The sequence below is a fragment of the Schistocerca cancellata genome, chromosome 8 (assembly GCF_023864275.1).
Source record: "Schistocerca cancellata isolate TAMUIC-IGC-003103 chromosome 8, iqSchCanc2.1, whole genome shotgun sequence".
Lineage (NCBI taxonomy): Eukaryota > Metazoa > Arthropoda > Insecta > Orthoptera > Acrididae > Schistocerca > Schistocerca cancellata.
This window is the reverse complement of record NC_064633.1, coordinates 450,447,893-450,471,454: the sequence shown is the minus strand read 5'-3', so window position 1 is coordinate 450,471,454 and position 23,562 is coordinate 450,447,893. Positions and strand designations below refer to the sequence as shown.

At 44.6% G+C, this 23,562-nt stretch overlaps 1 protein-coding gene across 1 annotated transcript in view; it reads right to left on the bottom strand.

Moving 5' to 3' along the window:
- Nucleotides 1-23,562, bottom strand: part of LOC126094834 (myrosinase 1-like) — a 120,218-nt gene that overhangs the window by 51,463 nt on the left and 45,193 nt on the right. The window contains exons 5-6 of the mRNA XM_049909431.1: nt 22,047-22,236; nt 1,852-1,946 (exon numbers count right to left, since the gene is read on the bottom strand). Of these exons, the coding sequence (XP_049765388.1) occupies nt 1,852-1,946; nt 22,047-22,236 (285 nt within the window). The remainder of the gene's footprint in view (nt 1-1,851; nt 1,947-22,046; nt 22,237-23,562) is intronic.

The window sequence follows — 23,562 nt, the reverse complement described above, 5'->3', positions numbered from 1 at the left end:
CCTTCCACCTTTCTGCTTTTCCTTCTTTGCTTAGAACTGGGTTGCCATCTGAGCTCTTGATATTCATACAAGTGGTTCTCTTCTCTCCAAAGGTCTCTTTAATTTTCCTGTAGGCAGTATCTATCTTACCCCTAGTGAGACAAGCCTCCACATCCTTACATTTGTCCTCTAGCCATCCCTGCTTAGCCATTTTGCACTTCCTGTCGATTTCATTTTTGAGACGTTTGTATTCCTTTTTGCCTGCTTCATTTACTGCATTTTTATATTTTCTCCTTTCATCAATTAAATTCAATATTTCTTCTGTTACCCAAGGATTTCTATTAGCCCGCATCTTTTTACCTACTTGATCGTCTGCTGCCTTCACCACTTCATCCCTCAGAGCTACCCATTCTTCTTCTACTGTATTTCTTCCCCCCATTCCTGTCAATTTTTCCCTAATGCTCTCCCTGAAACTCTCTACAACCTCTGGTTCTTTCAGTTTATCCAGGTCCCATCTCCTTAAATTCCCACCTTTTTGCAGTTTCTTCAGTTTCAATCTGCAGTTCATAACCAATAGATTGTGGTCAGAATCTACATCTGCCCCAGGAAATGTCTTACAATTTAAAACCTGGTTCCTAAATCTCTGTCTTACCATTATATAATCTATCTGAAACCTGTCAGTATCTCCAGGCTTCTTCCATGTATACAGCCTCCTTTCATGATTCTTGAACCAAGTGTTAGCTATGATTAAGTTATGCTCTGTGCAAAATTCTACAAGGCGGCTTCCTCTTTCATTCCTTCCCCCCAATCCATATTCACCTACTATGTTTCCTTCTCTCCCTTTTCCTACTGACGAGTTCCAGTCACCCATCACTATTAAATTTTCGTCTCCCTTCACTACCTGAATAATTTCTTTTATCTCGTCATACATTTCATCTATTTCTTCATCATCTGCAGAGCTAGTTGGCATATAAACTTGTACTACTGTAGTAGGCATGGGCTTTGTGTCTATCTTGGCCACAATAATGCGTTCACTATGCTGTTTGTGGTAGCTAACACGCACTCCTATTTTTTTTATTCATTATTAAACCTACTCCTGCATTACCCCTATTTGATTTTGTGTTTATAACCCTGTAGTCACCTGACCAAAAGTCTTGTTCCTCCTGCCACCGAACTTCACTAATTCCCACTATATCTATCTTTAACCTATCCATCTCCCTTTTTAAATTTTCTAACCTACCTGCCCGATTAAGTGATCTGACATTCCACGCTCCGATCCGTAGAACGCCAGTTTTCTTTCTGCTGATAACGACGTCCTCTTGAGTAGTCCCCGCCCGGAGATCCGAATGGGGGACTATTTTACCTCCGGAATATTTTACCCAAGAGGACGCCATCATCATTTAATCATACAGTAGAGCTGCATGTCCTCGGGAAAAATTACGGCTGTAGTTTCCCCTTGCTTTCAGCCGTTCGCAGTACCAGCACAGCAAGGCCGTTTTGGTTAATGTTACAAGGCCAGATCAGTCAGTCATCCAGACTGTTGCCCCTGCAACTACTGAAAAGGCTGCTGCCCCTCTTCAGGAACCACATGTTTGTCTGGCCTCTCAACAGATACCCCTCCGTTGTGGTTGCACCTACGGTACGGCCATCTGTATCGCTGAGGCACGCAAGCCTCCCCACCAACGGCAAGGTCCATGGTTCGTGGGGGGGGGGTCACTTCTCTTATGGAGTCTAAACCCTGAGAAACCACTCTCTGAATGGTTAAAGCAGAATCAGGATGAAGCATTTAAAATTGGAGCTGGCAGTTTAGACGCTTGTCCCAGCCATCTCATTGCGAGAAAGTGCTGTGGAGGTGAGGCCCGTAGCAGTTACCTGAAACTGTAGCATCCGCTCGGAGGCAGCCTGGTCTTCCTCAGAGTCACTCAAGGGCTCGTACCAGTCTGTGTTGAGCGTGATGCCGACAGTGCCTGCAACACAGAGTAACGTCTGCAGTCGGTTTACTCAGCCTGACAGCAGGAGCGTTTCAGGAATTTAATGTAAGACGTTACTCAGTACCTCTTCAATATAAAAGAAACAGGATTGCTGATATTGCGTGAAGCATCTAGTTTTCGAATTTGAACTGTAACCTTACGTTGTAAGACCTTCCATCGACACCGGACAACTTAGCATAGAATCCAGAAAAGAAGAAAAATTTCTTTAAAGTCAGTATCGCCATTAGACTGTTTTTTATTTGCAGTATTACATTTACACGATCATGATTTTAAATAAGACAGTATGCCATCTTAGGCACTGCATAACATTAAGACACTTGATAATGGCACTTTAAAGCCGAAATCATGATCGTGTAAATGTAACACTGCAAATAAAATGGCTCAAATGGCTCTGAGCACTATGGGACTTAACTTCTGAGGTCATCAGTCCCCTAACTAACCTAAGGACATCACACACATCCATGCCCGAGGCAGGATTCGAACCTGCGACCGTAGCGGTCGCGCGGTTCCAGACTGTAGCGCCTAGAACCGCTCGGCGACTCCGGCCGGCACTTTATCAGACAATGAAGGCTTTCACGACAGGATGTTTCGGCTGCTGAGAATTCTTCCGGGTTGTATGGCCGTGGTCCAAGGAACTCTTCAATCCGTGACGTTTCGTCCAAGGCTACGTTGGACATCTTTGGAGGTGCTCCTGATTGTGCTGAGTCTTATCGACTGACGAGTCGGACGTCGAAGAACGGCCTAAATACCATGGAAAATGGGCGTGGTCTGGATTTCACGTGGTAGCAGAGATAAACCTTGTCAAAGACAATTTTTTTTAACTATCGATCATAGTGCGTCAAAGATAAAATCTTCTCATCGATTCTGTAGCGTCACAGTCCATATATCAATGAGTTTCATGGCTTCTTTTCCACGGTATTTAGGCAACCAGGAGCACCTCCGAAGATGTCCAACGTAGCATTGGACGAAAACGTCTGGAACTGAAGAGGTCCATGGACCACGGCCATACAACCCGGAAGAATTCTCAGCAGCTATAACACTTTAATACAGATGTACTACCTAATTTTTTTTTCATTTTTATACTGTAAATTAGGTTTTTTTGTAAATTTTAAACTGTCATCTGGAGCTGAAAATGGAATGTTTCGTAGCTAATGCAAATATCACACTGGGTCAGTACCGACAGGAAACTAATAGGAAAAGGGAAATTCTGTACTGTTTGTCAAAAGGTAAAGAAAAATGCTATCGCCGTCTCTGGACGGTGCTGTGTGGTGCCAAAGAGAGTGTGCGGCACTCCAGTGTTATTTTTTAAACAATAATTGTGTGGACGAATGAGTTGCGTACTGAATGGAAAGTTAGGTCCATGTGAGACCAAACTGTTAATTACGAAGTATAACGGACGTGACAGGTGTGGGTAGATGTATAAGGCTCCAGGAACACATCATCATGCCCTACAACTGGTCATTGCTAATCAGTGTGCCCTTAATACACTCTAAGGAAAAAAAAGAAAAGAAAAGGCGCACCGGAAAGGAATTGTACTAATGGAACGTAATTCGATAGACGTGACATCTATGTACAGACGAAGAAATGATTACAATTTCAGAAAAACTGGATGATTTATTCAAGAGACAGAGGTCCACAAATCAAGCAAAGTCAATAATGTATTGACCCATCTCAGACCCTTATGCAAGCAGTTATTCGGCTTGGCGTTGATACGGAGTTGTTGGATGTCCTGAGGAATATCGTGCCAAATTCTGTCCAATTAGCGAGTTACATCGTCAAAATCCCTAGCTGGTTGGAGGGATCTGCCCGTAATGCTCTAAACGTTCTCAATTGGGGAGAGGTACGGCGATTTTGCTGGCCATGGTAGGATGTGGCGAGCTCGAAGACAGGCAGTAGAAACTCTCGCCGTGTATGGGCCCGCCCATTTATCTTGCTCAAATGTAATCTAAGAATAGGTTGGCACGAAAGGCAACGAAACGGGGCGTCGTATATCGTCGACGTGCTGGTGTGCTAAAGGGTGCCGCGGATGACAACCAAAGGGGTCCTGCTACGAAATGAAACACAATCTCAGACCATCACTCCTGGTTGTCAGGCTGTATGGCAGGTGACAGTAAGGTTGGTATTCCACCGCTCTCTGGGGCGTCTCCAGTCCCTCCTTCACTGGCCATCGGGGCCTGGAATCTCATTAACTGGAGTAGATTTTCCACAGTGATGAGCCCCGCTTCAAACTGAACTGCAATGACCAGGAAAGACGTGTCCGGAGACGCTCCAGAGAGCGGTGGGATACCAACCTGCCACCCGCCCTACGGCCCAATAACCAGGACTGATGGCTCTGGAGTGCCATTTCATTTCACAGCTTTTGGTTGTCAGCCCCGGCAATTTTATAGCACAGCGGTATGTCGACCGTATTCTACGCCCCGTTCCGTTGCTCTACATGGCAAGATATCCTGGACTCACATTTCAGCAAGATAATGCCCACCCGCACCCCTCATTGCCTGTCATCGTGCTTACCAAACTCTATCTTGGCCAGCAACGCCGCCGGATCTCTCCCCAATTAAGAATGTCTGGAGTATTATGGGCAAGGCCCTCTTATCAGCTCGGGATTTTGACCAGCTAATGTGCCAATTGGACAGAATTTGGCACAATAGCCCTCAGGAGCACATCCAACAACTCTGTCAATCAATGACAAGACTAATAACTGCTTGCATAGGGGCCAGAGGTGGATCAACGCGTTACGGACTTGCTCAATTCGTGAAGCTTTTTCTCTTGAATAAATCATCAATTTTTTCTGAAATTGTAACCTTTTGTATATTCCTACATGTACGTGACACCTGCCGATTTCCGCCTGATTCGAATAATTCCTTCGTGGTACGTCGTTTTCTTTCCGTGTATGGAGTAAAAGGAGCATTGTTGCAGACACCTAAGACATCGTTGTAACTTCCCCGAAGAACTGTGAGACTGTTATTTTCGTCCAAACTAGAAATAATGTGAGGCATGTCCGATGACTTTGAGTGAACTTTTCTAAATAATAACCGTTGTTTATTACAACTTCAGCTCCCTGATCTCATTAAAAAGCGTAATACTGTCAGGTTTGATTTCTTGTTGAAAATATGACTGATCATTAATAATGCGTCAGGGAGTTGGATATTCTGTTCCGTAATAACCAGAGACGACGTACGCTATTAAAATGTAATAGAACTTACATTGAAGCAAATTTCATTTAATTATTACTGGAAAATTAAGATTCAAATTCAAGATACAGAAAATTTTTACAGTTTTATTTGTTGTTGCTTATCCGAGTGTTACTTTGTGCTGCCTTAACTGGATCATGCTCCAGCATTTTATTTGTGCTAAAGATTAATTATTGCCGGCCGCGGTGATCGAGCGGTTATAGGCGCTTCAGTCCGGAACCGCGCGACTGCTACGGTCACAGGTTCGAATCCTGCCTCGGGCAAGGATGTGTGTGATGTCCTTAGGTTAGTTAGGTGTAAGTATTTCAAAGTTCTAGGGGACTGATGACCTCAGATGTTAAGTCCCATAGTGCTCAGAACCATTTGAACCTTTTTTTGATAATTATTCCTCATTCAGGCGAGTAATTTCTTAGGTATTAAAGATATTTCAGTGAGCCTCATTTGCAAATTCCATGAGTCCTGTGCATGTAAGTAAACGTTAGCGTGACGTTACGTAATTCTCGTTATCGCAGAAAGTTGTTGCTTGTCATTCATTTCAGTAATGAGCATTTACTTATTATTCAAAATTATTACTTTTGATTTCTTAATAATTTTACAACAATGGCTAATAATTTCTAGCTGTTATTTTGTGCTTTTTATGCTGGTTACGTGCGTGAGAACATTCTGTGTCCAGACATTTGTTTAGACAAATACGTAATTGTTATTGCTCTCAATATGGATTAGGTAACAACAGGTGATCTTCAGTTAGATTGGCAGGTATTAAATTGTTTTAAAAATTATTTCATTTGATTTTGCTGCGGGTTATTCGAAGTTTCATGGTACTCCCTTTCGTTTCGTACTTTACCGTGTGTGGCAGCAATGTTTTACATACGTTATTCAAAATTCATGTAAGCAGAGAGTACAGGAAATCATTTACAAGAATAACTTCTTGTACATTTCTCCCCACATATTAACTATCCACCTATGAAACGATTTCCCTATAATTTTCTTGTTACGATTAGGCTCACTATCAATATAATCGCATTAACCGATTTTAGTCCCCGGGGGGGGGGGGGGGGGGAGCGGGGAGGCGGGGGACCTACAAGATAAGGAACAGTATATGAAAAACCAATTACAGAGGATGTATTAATAAAATAGATTTGAAAAAGTTACCATAAGGTAGGAAAAAATGGAAGACAGCATGAACCCAGTCGAGGAACTGTTCATTTAAAGAAAAAAAAAAAGACCAATAATTACTCTGCCTAGCAAAAAAAAAAGGAGAGAACCCAGAAGATATGTAAGGATGTCAATGTAACTTCGTACATTTACACACTATCGGCGGGTATCTAAATAATTAGAGTTGCAATTCTCTGTGGCAGGTAGAACCGCCGCCAGAATACGTTAGTGTTGATCGTGTCTAGTGTTGTTACAAGACCTGGTAGGGTATGAAAGGTAACATAATCGGAAGTAGAGCAATTACTGTGAAAGACACGGAGATGACGCGTACACGTGTGAGACGCTCTTAACGACACCAAACACAGTTTGAAACTGACCACCACAACGGTGGATCGCCGTATTGTGTACCAAGCAAATCGTAACACACTCACATCTGTGCCTGCCATCCGAGAGTAAGTAATGAACTCCTTGCAAGCATTCTGTATCTTTCCGCACTATTTGTAGGAGACTAGCGGCAGCTGAACCAGGGAATTACCGTCCCATCCGTAGCCTGCTGTTAACACTGCAATACAAAAGGCTGATGGATTGGAGCCGTGTCCGGGAAAAAAATGGACTGCTGCCGAATGGCGTCGCATTTGGAGAGAGGCGACATTCTACACTCATGCTCATAAATTAAGGATAACTGCAGAATGTGGATCAGGTGGTCGAGCAGCTGCTGGGGTATAGCCTCCCATTCTTGCACCAGTGCCTGTCGGAGCTCCTGAAGTGTCGTAGGGGTTTGAAGACGTGCAGCGATACGTCGACCGAGAGCATCCCAGACGTGCTCAATGGAGTTTACGTCTGGATAATAGGCAGGCCACTCCATTCGCCTGATATCTTCTGTTTCAAAGTACTCCCCCACGATGGCAGCTCGGTGGGGCCGTACGTTATCATCCATCAGGAAGAAGGTGGGACCAATTGCACCCCTGAAAAGGCGGACATACTGGTGCAAAATGACGTCCCGATACACCTGACCTGTTACAGTTCCTCTGTCAAAGACATGCATGGGTGTACGTGCACCAATCATAATCCCGCCCCACACCATCAAACCACGACCTCCATACAGGTCCCTTTCGAGGACATTAAGGGGTTGGTATCTGGTTCCTGGTTCACGCCAGATGAATGTCCGGCGAGAATCACTGTTCAGACTACACCTGGACTCGTCTGTGAACATAACCTGTGACCACTGTTCCAAGGACCATGTACTGTGTTCTTGACCAGGCTTTACGGGCTCTCCTGTGACCAGAGGTCAGTGGAATGCACCTTGCAGGTCTCCGGCCGAATAAACCAAGTCTGTTCAGTCGCCTGTAGATTGTGTGTCTGGATACAACTCTTCCAGTGGCTCCAGTCGCCCTAGAATTCTACCACTCATAATGTCGTCAATATGTGTTCTTTGAGCCATTTTCAACACACAGTCACCATTAGCACGTCTAAGAACGTCTGCACACTTACTCGCTGCACCGTACTCTGACATGCACCAACACACCTCTGCTTATGTGGACTGCTGCCAGCGCCACCGTGCGACAACCGCAGGTCAAATGCACCGCATGCTCATACCCCGAGGTGATTTAAACCCGCAAACCGCCCACCAGAGCGTTGTTTCACCATGTATCAGCATTATCCTTCATTTATGAGCATGATTATACCAATGTTCCGGTGAAGTACGGCGGTGTTATTCTTGGCGTCATGATATGACTTCAGGCTCGTAGTGATTAAGGGAACTGTAAATTTTTGAAATTTCTGGTAAGGACTATGGGACCAAACTGCTGAGGTCATCGGTCCCTAGGCTTACACATTACTTAATCTAATTTAAACTAACTTAGGCTAAGGACAACATACACACTCATGCCCAAGGGAGGACTCGTACCTCCGACGGGGGCAGCCGCGCGAACCTTGACAAGACGCCCTAGACCGCACGGCTACCCCGCGCGGCTAAGAGAACTGTCGAAGCACAACGGTACGTCTCCGACTTCATGCGTCCTTATGTGTTACTTCTCATGTGACAGTATCGTATGCTCGTCCACACATGGCACGTGTCTCTATGAACTGTCTGCGTGACGTTGAGGTACTCCCTTGACCAGCAAGATCACCAGATGATTCCTTGTTAGAACAGGTGTTGGAAGTGATTGGACGTCAACTTTGTCTCAGTGCCAATAACCAAGGTATCAAAGACTAATTACAGAAGTAACCAGCCATCTTGCCTCAGAAGAGGATGCAACAGCTGTGTAACACCCTTCCCAACCGAATCAGCGTATGCAGCCATGCCAAAGGGAGTGCAACGCCGTAATAAGTGCCTTGTCGTACTGCCAAGTAATTTGCAAATGTGTTTCGATTTTGGAATCACTGAAATAACATCACATACACTCTCAGCTCGTTAAGTTCACTTCGTTTCCTCCTCCTCTTCCGGCTACTTCACTTTTCATGTCAGACAGTGTATAAAGAGAGTTTTTTTACGACCTAGGTAATTTACCAAATAGCACTATCCCATAAAAACGATATAACATTACACATAACTGGCGTTGTATTTGATAGATCGCGGAATCTCGCTGTGCCTGTTATCACGCAACATAACGAAATACTAAATGGCGTCAATTTGAAGAGGAGTTAGTATAACGAAGGAACAAACTGTAACACTTAATGCCCTATCATGGAGTACACAGTGGGTGCTTCTGATTGACAGTTGGACACCGGCATCTAAACATAATCATTCGTGACGATTAGTAGGAAGATTTGCGTCACACACTATCTACACTCACGGACGGACAGTTCTGTGCAGCAACATACAGAGTGTAAACTTTTAGATGGCAGACACTCCCAAAAATAGTCCTGAATCGGTAGAAGTCGGTAAACGTCGGGAGGCTTCGGTAGGCACGCAGTTTCGACTGCTGCTAACATTACGTAGCTGACTGTGTCGTACAAGGTAGCCATTGTCGTCTGGTTCGTTATTGTTTTGCGCTGTACTGTTCTGTGTGTTTTTATTGTGCAGTGTTGCTAAACATTATCAAAATAAGTGAAGAGGCAGTTGCTGGCCCGTCTACTGTACGCCCGTGCTTCGCAACACAAGAAATCTCGGAAAGTTGTTGACCGATTGATTTAAAATTTTGGCACAACGTTTTTTAGGAATACGCCCTTGGTTTTATATACTTTTTTTAACACATTTGCGAAACGTGATGCGAATAGTGTTAGTAGTGAAGAAATAATAGAACAAAACGTCATGCCTGACGCGGCACTTTTTCACACATCTCGATGTTTACCACGTCATATCTCCTGAATTATATGTCGTAAAGAGACATAAATTTACCGGCGCATTTACTGATATATGTGGATACTGTATGCGAAATATGTTGCGATTAGATTAGGGCTTAGTAATCACAAACTCCTTTTTTAAACATAAGGACATTCACCGGTATACTTGGGAAGGCAGGGGAACCAGATCTGTCATTGACTATATAATAACAGATCAGGAATTCAGGAAGGCTGTGAGGGACACACGTGTATTCAGGGGATTCTTTGATGACACTGATCATTATTTAATCTGCAGTGAAATTGGGATTGTGAGGCCGAAAGTGCAGGAGGTCAGGTCTATATGTAGGGGGATAAGAGTGGAGAAACTTCAGGATAAGGAAATCAGGCACAAGTACATAACAGCGATCTCAGAAAGGTACCAGTTAGTTGAATGTAGTCAATTACAGTCATTGGAAAAGGAATGGACAAGGTTCAGGGACGCAGTACTAGAAGTGGCTAAAGAATGTCTTGGAACAGTAGTGTGTAAAAGTAGGATGAAACAAACAGATTGGTGGAATGACACAGTCAAGGCAGCCTGTAAAAGGAAAAAGAAGGCATATCAAAAATGGCTACATACTAGAACTCAGGTAGACAGAGAAAGTTATGTTGAAGAAAGAAACAAAGCCAAACAGATAATTGCAGCATCCAAGAAGAAATCTTGGGAAGACTTTGGAAACAGTTTGGAGACTATGGGTCAAGTTGCTGGAAAACCATTCTGGAGTGTAATTAGCAGTCTTCGAAAGGGAGGTAAGAAGGAAATGACAAGTATTTTGGACAGGTCAGGAAAACTGCTGGTGAATCCTGTGGATGCCTTGGGCAGATGGAGGGAATATTTTGAAGAGTTGCTCAATGTAGATGAAAATACGATCAGTAATTCAGACTTCGAGGTAGAATGGGATAGGAATGATGATGGAAATAGGATCACATTTGAGGAAGTGGAGAAAATGGTCAATAGATCGCAGTGCAATAAAGCAGCTGGGGTGGATGAAATTAAGTCGGAACTCATCAAATACAGTGGAATGTCAGGTCTTAAATGGCTACACAGGATAATTGAATTGGCCTGGGAGTCGGGACAGGTTCCATCAGACTGGACAAAAGCAGTAATCACACCAATCTTTAGACATGGAAACAGAAAAGATTGTAACAACTACAGACGTATCTCTTTAATCAGCGTTGTGGGTAAAATCTTCTCAGGTATTGTTGAAAGGAAAGTGCGAGTATTAGTTGAGGACCAATTGGATGAAAATCAGTGTGGGTTTAGGCCTCTTAGAGGTTGTCAGGACCAGATCTTTAGCTTACGGCAAATAATAGAGAAATGTTATGAGTGGAACAGAGAATTGTATCTATGCTTTATAGATCTAGAAAAGGAATATGACCGGGTTCCTAGGAGAAAGTTATTGTCTGTTCTACGAGATTATGGAATAGGAGGCAAACTTCTGCAAGCAATTAAAGGTCTTTACATGGATAGTCAGGCAGCAGTTAGAGTTGATGGTAAATTGAGTTCATGGTTCAGAGTAGTTTCAGGGGTAAGACAAGGCTGCAACCTGTCTCCACTGTTGTTCATATTATTTATGGATCATATGCTGAAAACAATAGACTGGCTGGGTGAGATTAAGATATGTGAACACAAAATAAGCAGTCTTGCATATGCGGATGACTTAGTTGTGATGGCAGATTCGATTGAAAGTTTGCAAAGTAATATTTCAGAGCTAGATCAGAAATGTAAGGACTATGGTATGAAGATTAGCATCTCCAAAACGAAAGTAATGTCAGTGGGAAAGAAATATAAACGGATTGAGTGCCAAATAGGAGGAACAAAGTTAGTACAGGTGTACAGTTTCAAGTACTTAGGATGCATATTCTCACAGGATTGCAACATAGTGAAAGAACTGGAAGCGAGGTGTAGCAAAGCTAATGCAGTGAGCGCTCAGTTACGATCTACTCTCTTCTGCACGAAGGAAGGCAGTACCAAGACTAAGTTATCTGCGCACCGTTCAATCTTTCGACCAACTTTGTTGTATGGGAGCGAAAGCTGGGTGGATTCAGGTTACCTTATCAACAAGGTTGAGGTTACGGATATGAAAGTAGCTAGGATGATTGCAGGTTCTAGTAGATGGGAACAATGGCAGGAGGGTGTCCACAATGAGGAAATCAAAGAAAAACTGGGAATGAACTCTATAGATGTAGCAGTCAGGGCAAACAGACTTATATCGTGGGGTCATGTTACATGCATGGGAGAAGCAAGGTTACCCAAGAGACTCATGGGTTCAGCAGTAGAGGGTAGGAGGAGTCGGGGCAGACCAAGGAGAAGGTACCTGGATTCGGTTAAGAATGATTTTGAAGTAATAGGTTTAACATCAGAAGAGGCACCAATGTTAGCACTGAATAGGGGATCATGGAGGAATTTTATAAGGGCGGCTATGCCCCAGACTGAACGCTGAAAGGCATAATCAGTCTTAAATGATGATGATGATGATGATGATGATTATTAGATTTAATAGTAACGAAATAATACATTAAAACGTCATGCCTACTGCGGCAGATTTACGGTATATACTGAGAAAATATACACTCCTGGAAATTGAAATAAGAACACCGTGAATTCATTGTCCCAGGAAGGGGAAACTTTATTGACACATTCCTGGGGTCAGATACATCACATGATCACACTGACAGAACCACAGGCACATAGACACAGGCAACGGAACATGCACAATGTCGGCACTAGTACAGTGTATATCCACCTTTCGCAGCAATGCAGGCTGCTATTCTCCCATGGAGACGATCGTAGAGATGCTGGATGTAGTCCTGTGGAACGGCTTGCCATGCCATTTCCACCTGGCGCCTCAGTTGGACCAGCGTTCGTGCTGGACGTGCAGACCGCGTGAGACGACGCTTCATCCAGTCCCAAACATGCTCAATGGGGGACAGATCCGGAGATCTTGCTGGCCAGGGTAGTTGACTTACACCTTCTAGAGCACGTTGGGTGGCACGGGATACATGCGGACGTGCATTGTCCTGTTGGAACAGCAAGTTCCCTTGCCGGTCTAGGAATGGTAGAACGATGGGTTCGATGACGGTTTGGATGTACCGTGCACTATTCAGTGTCCCCTCGACGATCACCAGTGGTGTACGGCCAGTGTAGGAGATCGCTCCCCACACCATGATGCCGGGTGTTGGCCCTGTGTGCCTCGGTCGTATGCAGTCCTGATTGTGGCGCTCACCTGCACGGCGCCAAACACGCATACGACCATCATTGGCACCAAGGCAGAAGCGACTCTCATCGCTGAAGACGACACGTCTCCCTCCATTCACGCCTGTCGCGACACCACTGGAGGCGGGCTGTACGATGTTGGGGCGTGAGCGGAAGACGGCCTAACGGTGTGCGGGACCGTAGCCCAGCTTCATGGAGACGGTTGCGAATGGTCCTCGCCGATACCCCAGGAGCAACAGTGTCCCTAATTTGCTGGGAAGTGGCGGTGCGGTCCCCTACGGCACTGCGTAGGATCCTACGGTCTTGGCGTGCATCCGTGCGTCGCTGCGGTCCGGTCCCAGGTCGACGGGCACGTGCACCTTCCGCCGACCACTGGCGATAACATCGATGTACTGTGGAGACCTCACGCCCCACGTGTTGAGCAATTCGGCGGTACGTCCACCCGGCCTCCCGCATGCCCACTATACGCCCTCGCTCAAAGTCCGTCAACTGCACATACGGTTCACGTCCACGCTGTCGCGGCATGCTACCAGTGTTAAAGACTGCGATGGAGCTCCGTATGCCACGGCAAACTGGCTGACACTGACGGCGGCGGTGCACAAATGCTGCGCAGCTAGCGCCATTCGACGGCCAACGCCGCGGTTCCTGGTGTGTCCGCTGTGCCGTGCGTGTGATCATTGCTTGTACAGCCCTCTCGCAGTGTCCGGAGCAAGTATGGTGGGTCTGACACACCGGTGTCAATGTGTTCTTTTTTCCATTTCCAGGAGTGTAGTAAGCGACAACCTTTTTTCCTTTCATTATTTTGTGGGGGGTGTGAGCGAGATAAATTTTCGTTAAGGTTTGAAATTGTATGTAACGTTTATTGCTAGTCGCTAAGTGCTCTCATTCCCAAATAGTGGATGCATAAATCTGGGTATTTTCCCGCGGTGGCATCTCATTGTTTATGACGTCATATCTCCTCAAGAATGTGTCTTATTTATTTTTTTCGGCTAGGAACCTTCGTGGGCGTACGGAGAACAAATCACCAAAATTTCATCGCAATCGGATGAATGGTATGGGAACGCACAGAGAGCAGACATAGATACATTCATTTTTATATATAGAGATTGACAGTTACGTTATACTATACGACCTGTTTAAGTATATTTAAATTTTATAATTACTAGTTTAACATTGCGGGGAATGAAATTAAAAATTGCAAGCAGTGTGAATCGAACCCGGGTCCGCTGCATGATAAGCCTGTACCTAATCAATTGCGCTACGCATGCAAGAGTGACCAAATTCTTGAAACATTATCCATTACTCTTTTCGGGCGTTCGGAGAACAAATCACCAAAATTTCATTGCAATCGGATGAATGGTTTGGGAGCGCATAGTAGACAAACATACATACATACATTCATTTATATATATATGGATTTTAATGTACATGACAATTTCAGTTTCGTTTACGAACAACATTTAAAGCGAGTTTTACTTCCAAGCCTTTCATCTGCTTTCGTGTAAGCATGACGCGCAATTTGTAGTGCCAGCACTGCAACTGGTAGGCGTGCCTTGTCCCCCCCCCCCCCCCCCCCCCACCGGCTCCTCTCCCCACGCCAGCCAATGCTTGCTTCCTCCTCACCCCGCACTCCCCTCACAACTCTACCGTCTTACAGTTAACACACTGTATCTATGGCGGTGCGAAGGCACAGCAGGATTAAAATCACCATCCGACCTACTAGATTCAGGTTGTCATTATTTTCCTAAACCATCTGAGGCTAATGCCGGGAAGGAAAATTTAAACAGGATACAACCATTGTCATTTCTAACCAACTGACCTATCGTACAACAGTCTGGCAAGGTAACTGAAGTTCAGTTTGTCTGAATCCCTTGCAGGCCACCAGGATTCTATTTCCCATACTGACAAGGAGTTTCCCTTGGTTGGAGAACTTGATCGAGAGGCATTCAGCTTGATGAGAGAATCATGAACCCCACCGCAATGGGGAGGCTTTCATGTCTCGATGCAGATATGTAGGTGCAAGCACATTGAAAAGAACATCTCTGCCGCTTCCAGACGAACAAGTGTTTCCTGAAGAAGGGAAGTAGATCTTTCAGTCATTTCAGGACCAATTGTCTGCATCCAGTCTTGTAACGTTAGGCAAAGTGACTTGTCTACGTTAGTAGTGCTGCATCAGTGGAAATCATAGCTGTTACGCTCTCAGAAATTTCGGGCCTGCAGCCAGTCGTCTTTAACAACACTCCACAACATTTCAGCTGGGGATCTACTATTCATACTCAGGTGAGGCATCGAAGACTGACAAGACATCCCCTTTTTCGTAATTTAGCGCACTGTGTGTATTCCGTGCATTCCTGAAGATCGTGGTGACGGGCTGACCACATTACCCGGCGGGTAGCGCCCCCGCTGGCGAAATTGCAGAACAAGCTACCCTCAGTAATGTCGCTCACCACGGCCATCGACATGCCATTTCGTATTCGATTAGAGAAAATTGTGGAAATGATAGGTTTCACGCATTTACTAACTGGTGGACACTATCACTATTCCTCAGATTTTCCATCCTGCTGATTTCCACTGATTGTTTTTGAATCATCTGTTTTCTGACTGGTTTAATGCGATACACCACGAATTTCTTTTCTGTGCCAACCTTTCAATCTCAAAGTAAAAATTGCAACTTACATCCTCAATTACCTACTGGATGTATTCCAATCTCTGCCTTCCTCTACAAATTTTACTCTCCACAGGTCACTCCATTGCCATGATGGAAGTTAATCCCTGGTGTGATGACGATGATGATGTTTGGTTTGTGGGGCGCTCAACTGCGTGGTTATCAGCGCCCGTACAATTACCCAATCTTTGCTCAGTCCAATTTCGCCACTTTTCTGGATGATGATGAAATGATGAGGACAACACAAACACCCAGTCATCTCGAGGCAGGTAAAAATCCCTGACCCCGCCGGGAATCGAACCCGGGACCCCGTGCTCGGGAAGCGAGAATTAATCCCTGGTGTCTTAACAGATAGCCCCTCATCCTGTACCTTCTTCTTGCCAGTGTCTTCGATATACTGTATTCTTTTCCTCGCCGATTCTACGGAGAATCTCCTCATTCATTACCTTATCAGTCTACCTAATTTTCAAAATTCTCTTCTCAAATGCTTTGATTCTTTTCTGTTCTGGATTCCCCACCGTCCATGTTTCATTACCATACAATGCTGTGCTCCAAACGTACATTCTAAGGAACTCCAACAACCCAACCCCACGATACTGGTGAGAGATGAGCTGCAACCTTAGTATAGGTCGTATAACTCTTCTGAAATGGCCTCCCTTCGCTTCGTATAGTAAATCCTCTCTATGACAGCAGCGTGTCTGGCCTTCTGTCTAATGTTTCGTGCAGCAGCAATCTGAATAAAATGTGACACTCCATACTTTGTTATTATGCCATGGCCACGACATCTCAATAAAAAGTTTAAAGAACTTAAAAGGTTTGCTCTCTTACCATGTAGTATGTCGCAAATTCGGATACCTGAAGCCATTTCGAGCTTGCAGTCAATCGTCGTTAATTCACTACTGCCGTTGTATTCCCTGAGGATATGCAGGACATGGTATCATGATGATGACATCCTCATGTGTAAAATATTCCGGTGGTAAAATAGTCCCTCATTTGGATCCCCATACACAGAGTGCACAGTAGGACATCGTTAGAAAAAAGAAAAAAAAACTGATGTCCTTCAAGTTGCAGCATGGAATGTTGGAATCATTTTGGTAGTTCAGAGCACTTGCCTACTGAGCAAAGCGTTCTGACTGAAGACTAAAACCTCATTTTCGCTCCACAATTTAGATCTTCCAATGGTACTTAAATAGTCACTGAGACAATACCTTATGTTCATTTGATTAGTGCAGGGAGTAGCCCATGATCGACAATATGAATTCCATCCACAAAATAATTTCAAGGATGGCTGAGAGACATGTCAAAAGGCAAGAATCAGTTGTGATTAGTTTGATAAAGCATGATATTGTTCGCGTTAAAACAGATGCTGGGCAGTAGCAGACTGCAACCAGTATTATTGATGATGAAGTAACATCTCTGCCACAAAAGATAACCTTTATTTCCGCTATCAGCGCACACTCATTCTATTTCCAAGAAAATCTGCATCGTTGAAAAATCAGTTGATGACACCTGTCAATAAGCCACATCGTCATGTTGTTGTTGTTGTTGTTGTTGTTTTTGTTGTTGTGGTCTTCAGTCCTGAGACTGGTTTGATGCAGCTCTCCATGCTACTCTATCCTGTGCAAGCTGCTTCATCTCCCAGTACCTACTGCAACTTACATCCTTCTGAATCTGCTTAGTGTATTCATCTCTTGGTCTCCCTCTACGATTTTTACCCTCCACGTTGCCCTCCAATAAATTGGTGATCTCTTGATGCCTCAGGAGATGTCCTACCAACCGATCCCATCTTCTAATCACGTTGTGCCACAAACTCCTCCCCAATTCTATTCAATACCTCCTCATTAGTTATGTGGTATACCCATCTAATCTTCAACATTCTTCTGTACCACCACATTTCGAAAGCTTCTATTCTCTTCTTGTCTAAACTATTTATCGTCCATGTTTCACTTCCATACATGGCTACACTCCAAACAAATACTTTCAGAAACGACTTCCTGGCATTTAAATCTATTCTCGATGTTATCAAATTTCTCTTCTTCAGAAACGCTTCCCATGCCATTGCCAGTCTACATTTTATATCCTCTCTACTTCGACATCAGTTATTTCGCTCCCCAAATAGCAAAACTCCTTTACTACTTTAAGTGTCTCATTTCCTAATCTAATTCCCTCAGCATCACCCGACTTAATTCGACTACATTCCATTATCCTCGTTTTGCTTTTGTTGATGTTCATTTTATATCCTCCTTTCAAGACACTGTCCATTCTCTTCAAATGCTCTTCCAAGTCCTTTGCTATCTCTGACAGAATTACAATGTCATCGGCGAACCTCAGAGTTTTTATTTCTTCTCCATGGATTTTAATACCTACTCCGAAATTTTCTTTTGTTTCCTTTACTGCTTGCTCAACATACAGGTTGAATAACATCGGGGAGCGGCTGATATCCTGTCTCACTCCCTTCCCAACCACTGCTTCCCTTTCATGTCCCTCGACTCTTATAACTGCCATCTGGTTTCTGTACAAATTGTAAATAGCCTTTCTCTCCCTGTATTTTACTTCTGCCACCTAGAGAATTTGAAAGAGAGTATTCCAGTCAACATTGTCAAAAGCTTTCTCTAAGTCTACAAATGCTAGAAACGTAGGTTTGCCTTTCCTTAATCTAGCTTCTGTTCCAATAATTCTACGGAATCCAAACTGATCTTCCCCGAGGTCGGCTTCTACCAGTTTTTCAATTCGTCTGTAAAGAATTCACGTTAGTATTTTGCAGATCAAATTCACTCTCATTAATAACGGGTCAAAAGGCAAGTTGACTTACCGTGCCATTTTGTGTCAAAACTCTGTCTACATTCTGAAAGATAAAGCGTACAAGCAATCGAGTGCTTATTATACAGTGTGAACCTAACTTCACCGACAAAGTTTCAGAGGTTGTTCATGGGTATTTGTGACTTTTTTGGGGGGGAGGGGGAATATTTTATGAGCGTGTCGCTATAAGGGGTCCGTGGCCTTCGGTGGCTCGTTATGGAGCAGTTGCATTTCGTTTGATTTCTTTATCCTCGTTTATCTTTGTGTCTCTGATGTGCTGAAGATATCTGCACAACATTTCAAATGTCGACAGTATGCGCTGCGCGTCTTGTTGGAAACAAGCTTCTTCCATTCACAGCCGCGCGGGATTAGGCGAGCGGTCTTTGGCGCTGCAGTCATGGACTGTGCGGCTGGTCCCGGTGGAGGTTCGAGTCCTCCCTCGGGCGTGGGTGTGTGTGTTTGTCCTTAGGATACTTTAGGTTAAGTAGTGTGTAAGCTTAGGGACTGAGGACCTTAGCAGTCCCATAGGATTTCACACACATTTGAAATTTTTTTTTTTTCCATTCACAGACAGTACTGCTGTTGACATTATTAATGCTCATTTTACTCTTCGCCCTCAAGCTTGTATCAAGTTCTGTCTCGGATATGTTAACGGATAGTATTACCTGTACGTTAATAGGGATACACAGCAGTTTGGGTAGGATTACTGATGAAGAATTGGCCGCTGCAACTCGTGGGTTCACTGAATGCAATGATAATGCTCCAGGATGAAGCTGTGCTGGGATATTCCCATAGTCAGGCAACCACGTCAAGCACTCTTGCATCTGTACGTATGCGTCTTAGCTGAGTTTTGGTGATGTACGTTTTGGTGATTGCATATGACTACAGGTTTTTTCGTTGTTGTGAAGGTATTTTCACAGAAACAAAGGTAACTGATTGTGTAAATTGGAGGTGAATGGAGGGAAAGGAAAGTAACTATTGATGTCATCTGCGTCGGGATTTTATGCAGAATTAGCGGCGACGAGTGAAAATGTGTGCCGGCCGTAATCTCCTGCTTACTAGGCAGTTGCGTTAACCACTGCGCCATCCGGACACAGTGTTTATCGCAAATGCACGGACTACCTCGGAACGCTTCCCGGCTGACCCGCAGTCCCACACAGCGCCACCTACCCGCAGCCCCCATCCATATCTGTGCTCGCTAATTTTACATTCCCACTGGATGTTGATGATATTGTGCATCCACACTAAAGACTGTGGTTCATTGCCCATCGAGGCGAATCAATCGTACAATTCCTTCAATTTACCTAATCAGGTTGCATAATCAGTTACATAATTGATTCGCCTCGATGGGCAATGAATCTACAACCTTCAATGCGGATTCACAATGTCGTTCAGCCTCCAGCAGGAATCTATGAGGGTTACTCCAAAAGAAATGCACACTATTTTTGTAAAAATACAGTTTTCATTCTGCACGTGTGAAAGTTTTACAGTGTGTAGATACATCCTTCCCGCTTGTTTTCAATCTTAGTTCAACTTTTTCCCGTGAGTGGCGCCGTCACAGCATGTCTTCAAGATGGCTGCTACACTTGACGTTCGTCAGAAGCAGCGTGCTGTCATAGAATTCCTGGGCTGTGAAAATGGGACAGTGGGAAACATCCACAAGAGGTTGAAAAAGGTGTATGGAGATGCTGCTGTCGATGGCAGTACAGTTAGTCGGTGGGCAAGCAGGTTACGTGATGAAAGCGGGCACGGCAATATTGAGGATTGTCCTCGCAGCGGCAGGTCTCGTACTGCAAAAAAATGGTTCAAATGGCTCTGAGCACTATGGGACTTAACATCTATGGTCATCAGTCCCCTAGAACGTAGAACTACTTAAACCTAACTAACCTAAGGACAGCACACAACACCCAGTCATCACGAGGCAGAGAAATCTCGTACTGCACAGACTCCAGACAATGTGCAGAGAGTTAACGAAATGGTGACTGCTGACAGACGCATCACAGTCAACGAATTGTTCAAATGTTCAAATGTGTGTGAAATCTTATGGGACTTAACTGCTAAGGTCATCAGTCCCTAAGCTTACACACTACTTAACCTAAATTATCCTAAGGACAAACACACACACACACACACACACACATGCCCAAGGGAGGACTCGAACCTCCGCCGGGACCAGCCGCAACGAATTGTCACGCTACGTTGGGATAGGGGAAGGAAGTGTTTGCAGAATACTGAAAGTGTTGGCGTTAAAAATGGTTTGCGCCAGGATGTTGACAGTGGCTCACAAAGAAACGAGAAAAACGGTATGCACCGAACTTTTGGAACAGTACGAGAGTGGTAGAGATGAATCTCTTGGAAGAATTGTGACAGGTGATGAAACATGGCTCCATCATTTTTCACCAGAGACGAAGAGGCAATCAACGGAGTGGCATCATGCAAATTCGCCCAAGAAAAAAATTTAAAACCAACCTTTTGCTGGAAAAGTTATGGCTACGGTGTTTTTTGATTCCGAAGGACTCTTGCTTGTGGACATCATGCCAAGTGGAACCACCATAAATTCTGATACATATGTGACGACACTGAAGAAACTTCAAGCTCGACTGAGTCCTATTCGACCATATCGGCAAAAGCCGGATGTTTTGCTGTTGCACGACAATGCACGGCCACATGTCAGTCAAAAACCATGGAAGCGATCACAAAACTCGGATGGACAACACTGAAACACCCGCCTTACAGTCCTGACCTGGCTTCATGTGACTATCATCTCTTTGGGAAACTGAAAGACTCTCTTCGTGGAACAAGGTTTAAATATGATGACTACCTTGTGCACGATGCCAAACAGTGGCTCCAACAGGTTGGTCCAGAATTTTATCGTGCGGGTATTCAGGCGCTGGTTCCAAGATGGCGTAAGGCAGTTGAGAGGGATGGAAATTATATGGAGAAATGAAAATATTGTTCCTAAAGGATGTATCTGCTCACTGTAAAACTTTCAAACATGTAGAATAAAAGATGGATTTAAAAAAATAGTGTGCATTTCTTCTGGAGAGACCCTCGTAAAATTAGCGAGCATGGAGCACATGGACGGGACTGCGGATAGGTGGCATTTGGTGGCAATTTGGGTCGGCCGAGGAGCGTGCCTACGTAGTCCATGCATTTGCGATAAACACTGTATCCAGATGGCGCAGTGATAAAATCAGCTGCCTAGTAATCAGGAGATCCCGCTTTCGTGTTCTTGTCTGGCATATATTTTCACTCGTCGCTGCCGATTTCGAATAAAGTCCCCCCTCAATCTTCAATTTACATAATACGTATCACAGCTACGGATTCCACAGACACCACACGTTCATATAAAGATAACTGAAGTAACAAATCATTATTGGCCTATAACGAGTCACATGAGACCACAGAACCTTTGTACCAAATTACTCAGAAAATAATCGTTACCAATTTCCGAAATTTTGTCGGTGGGGATCAGACTGACCGTACGTAAACAGCTGGACACTAACAGAAAATAATGTATCATAATTATTCTGTTAATCTGGCGTTACGGTTTAAAATTATTGTAAGACATAATATGCTGCTCCATACAGCACAACATTACGCTATTAAAGAAAGGATCCCCTTCAGGATGAAATAAGTGTGTGTGTGTGTGGGGGGGGGGGGGGGGGGGAGTGAAGCTGGCTTTAGTGACACACAGAAGTGAACACAGGAGTGAAACAGACACTCACCGTTCTGTGTGGCTCGGTACTGCTCGTCGTACAGTCTGTAGACCAGAGCATGGGCTCTGAGGATAGTGTGACCCGTCAGGTAGTTTCCGATCCCGGAAGCGTTCTGGTTGGGTGCCGGGCCCTCCCCTATGCCACAGCTGTAGCCCCAAGCGATCACTGGCGGCTCGTTAAATGTGGTCCACCACTTCACCTGTAAGAAAAAGTGAGCTTCCATAACTGTAATCTATCTCGTCGCTGAAGCGACGAGCATTCAATAATTAATACAACACATTTCTTTTCTCGGTCAGTTTCAGTCGAAAAAATGCGGAAGGTGTCGTGGAATTTTCTCCCTTCAAGACTTATAGTTCAGATAGCCTAGGTGGCGGCTCTATACGTTGCATTCAAAATGGTGTCTGTAACGGAGTTGCGTTCCGGGCAGAGACCTGTCATTGAGTTTCTTTTGGCGGAAACTGAGCATCGCAGATATTCACAGGCGCTTGCAGTATGTCAACGGAGACCTGACGTGAACAACAGCACAGTGAGTCGTTGGGTGAAGCGTCTGTCATTGCAACAAGTCGCTCAAACCTGTACGATCTCCCGCACACAGCTGTGACTACTGCACTGTTGCAACGTGTGGACACTCTCATTCGAGGTGATCGACGATCACACTCAAACACCTCGCTGCTCAACTGGACGTCTCTGTTGGTAGTGCTGACACGCTCGTCCACCAGTTGGGATACTCAAAGGTGTGCACCCGCTGGATTCCTCGCCGCCTAACAGAAGATCATGAAGAGCAACGAGGAGCCATCTGTGAGGAATTGGTTGGGTGTTAAGAGGCTGATCGTAGCGATTTTTTTGTCGAAGGTCGTCAAAGCCGATGAAAAACGGGTTCATCTCTTCGAACCGGAAGCAGAACGCCAATCCATGGACTGGCGCCGCACCACCTCTCCTCCGAAGAAAAAAGTTCAAATGGTTCAAATGGCTCTGAGCACTAGGGGACTTAACTGCTGTGGTCATCAGTCCCCTAGAACTTAGAACTACCTAAACCTAACTAACCTAAGGACATCACACACATCCATGCCCGATGCAGGATTCGAACCTGCGACCGCAGCGGTCGCGCGGTTGCAGGCTGTAGCGCCTAGAACCGCTCGGCCACTTCGGCCGGCAAGAAAATAAGTCAAAGCCACCCCTTCAACCAGTAAAGTCGTGGCGACTTTGTATTATCGCGAAATATGGGAGAGAGTGTCACAGAAATGATACAGAATTTGGGCTGGAAATCATTAAAAAAAAAGGCGTTTTTCGTTGCGACGGAAACTTCTCACGAAATTCCAATCACCAACGATCTCGTCCGAATGCGAAAATATTTTGTTGACGTCGACCTACATAGGGAGGAACGATCACCACGATAAAATAAGGAAAATCAGAGCTCGTACGGAAAGATATAGGTGTTCATTCTTTTCGCGCGCTATACGAGATTGGAATAATAGAGAATTGTAAAGGTAGTTCGATGAACCTTCTGCCAGGCACTTAAATGTGA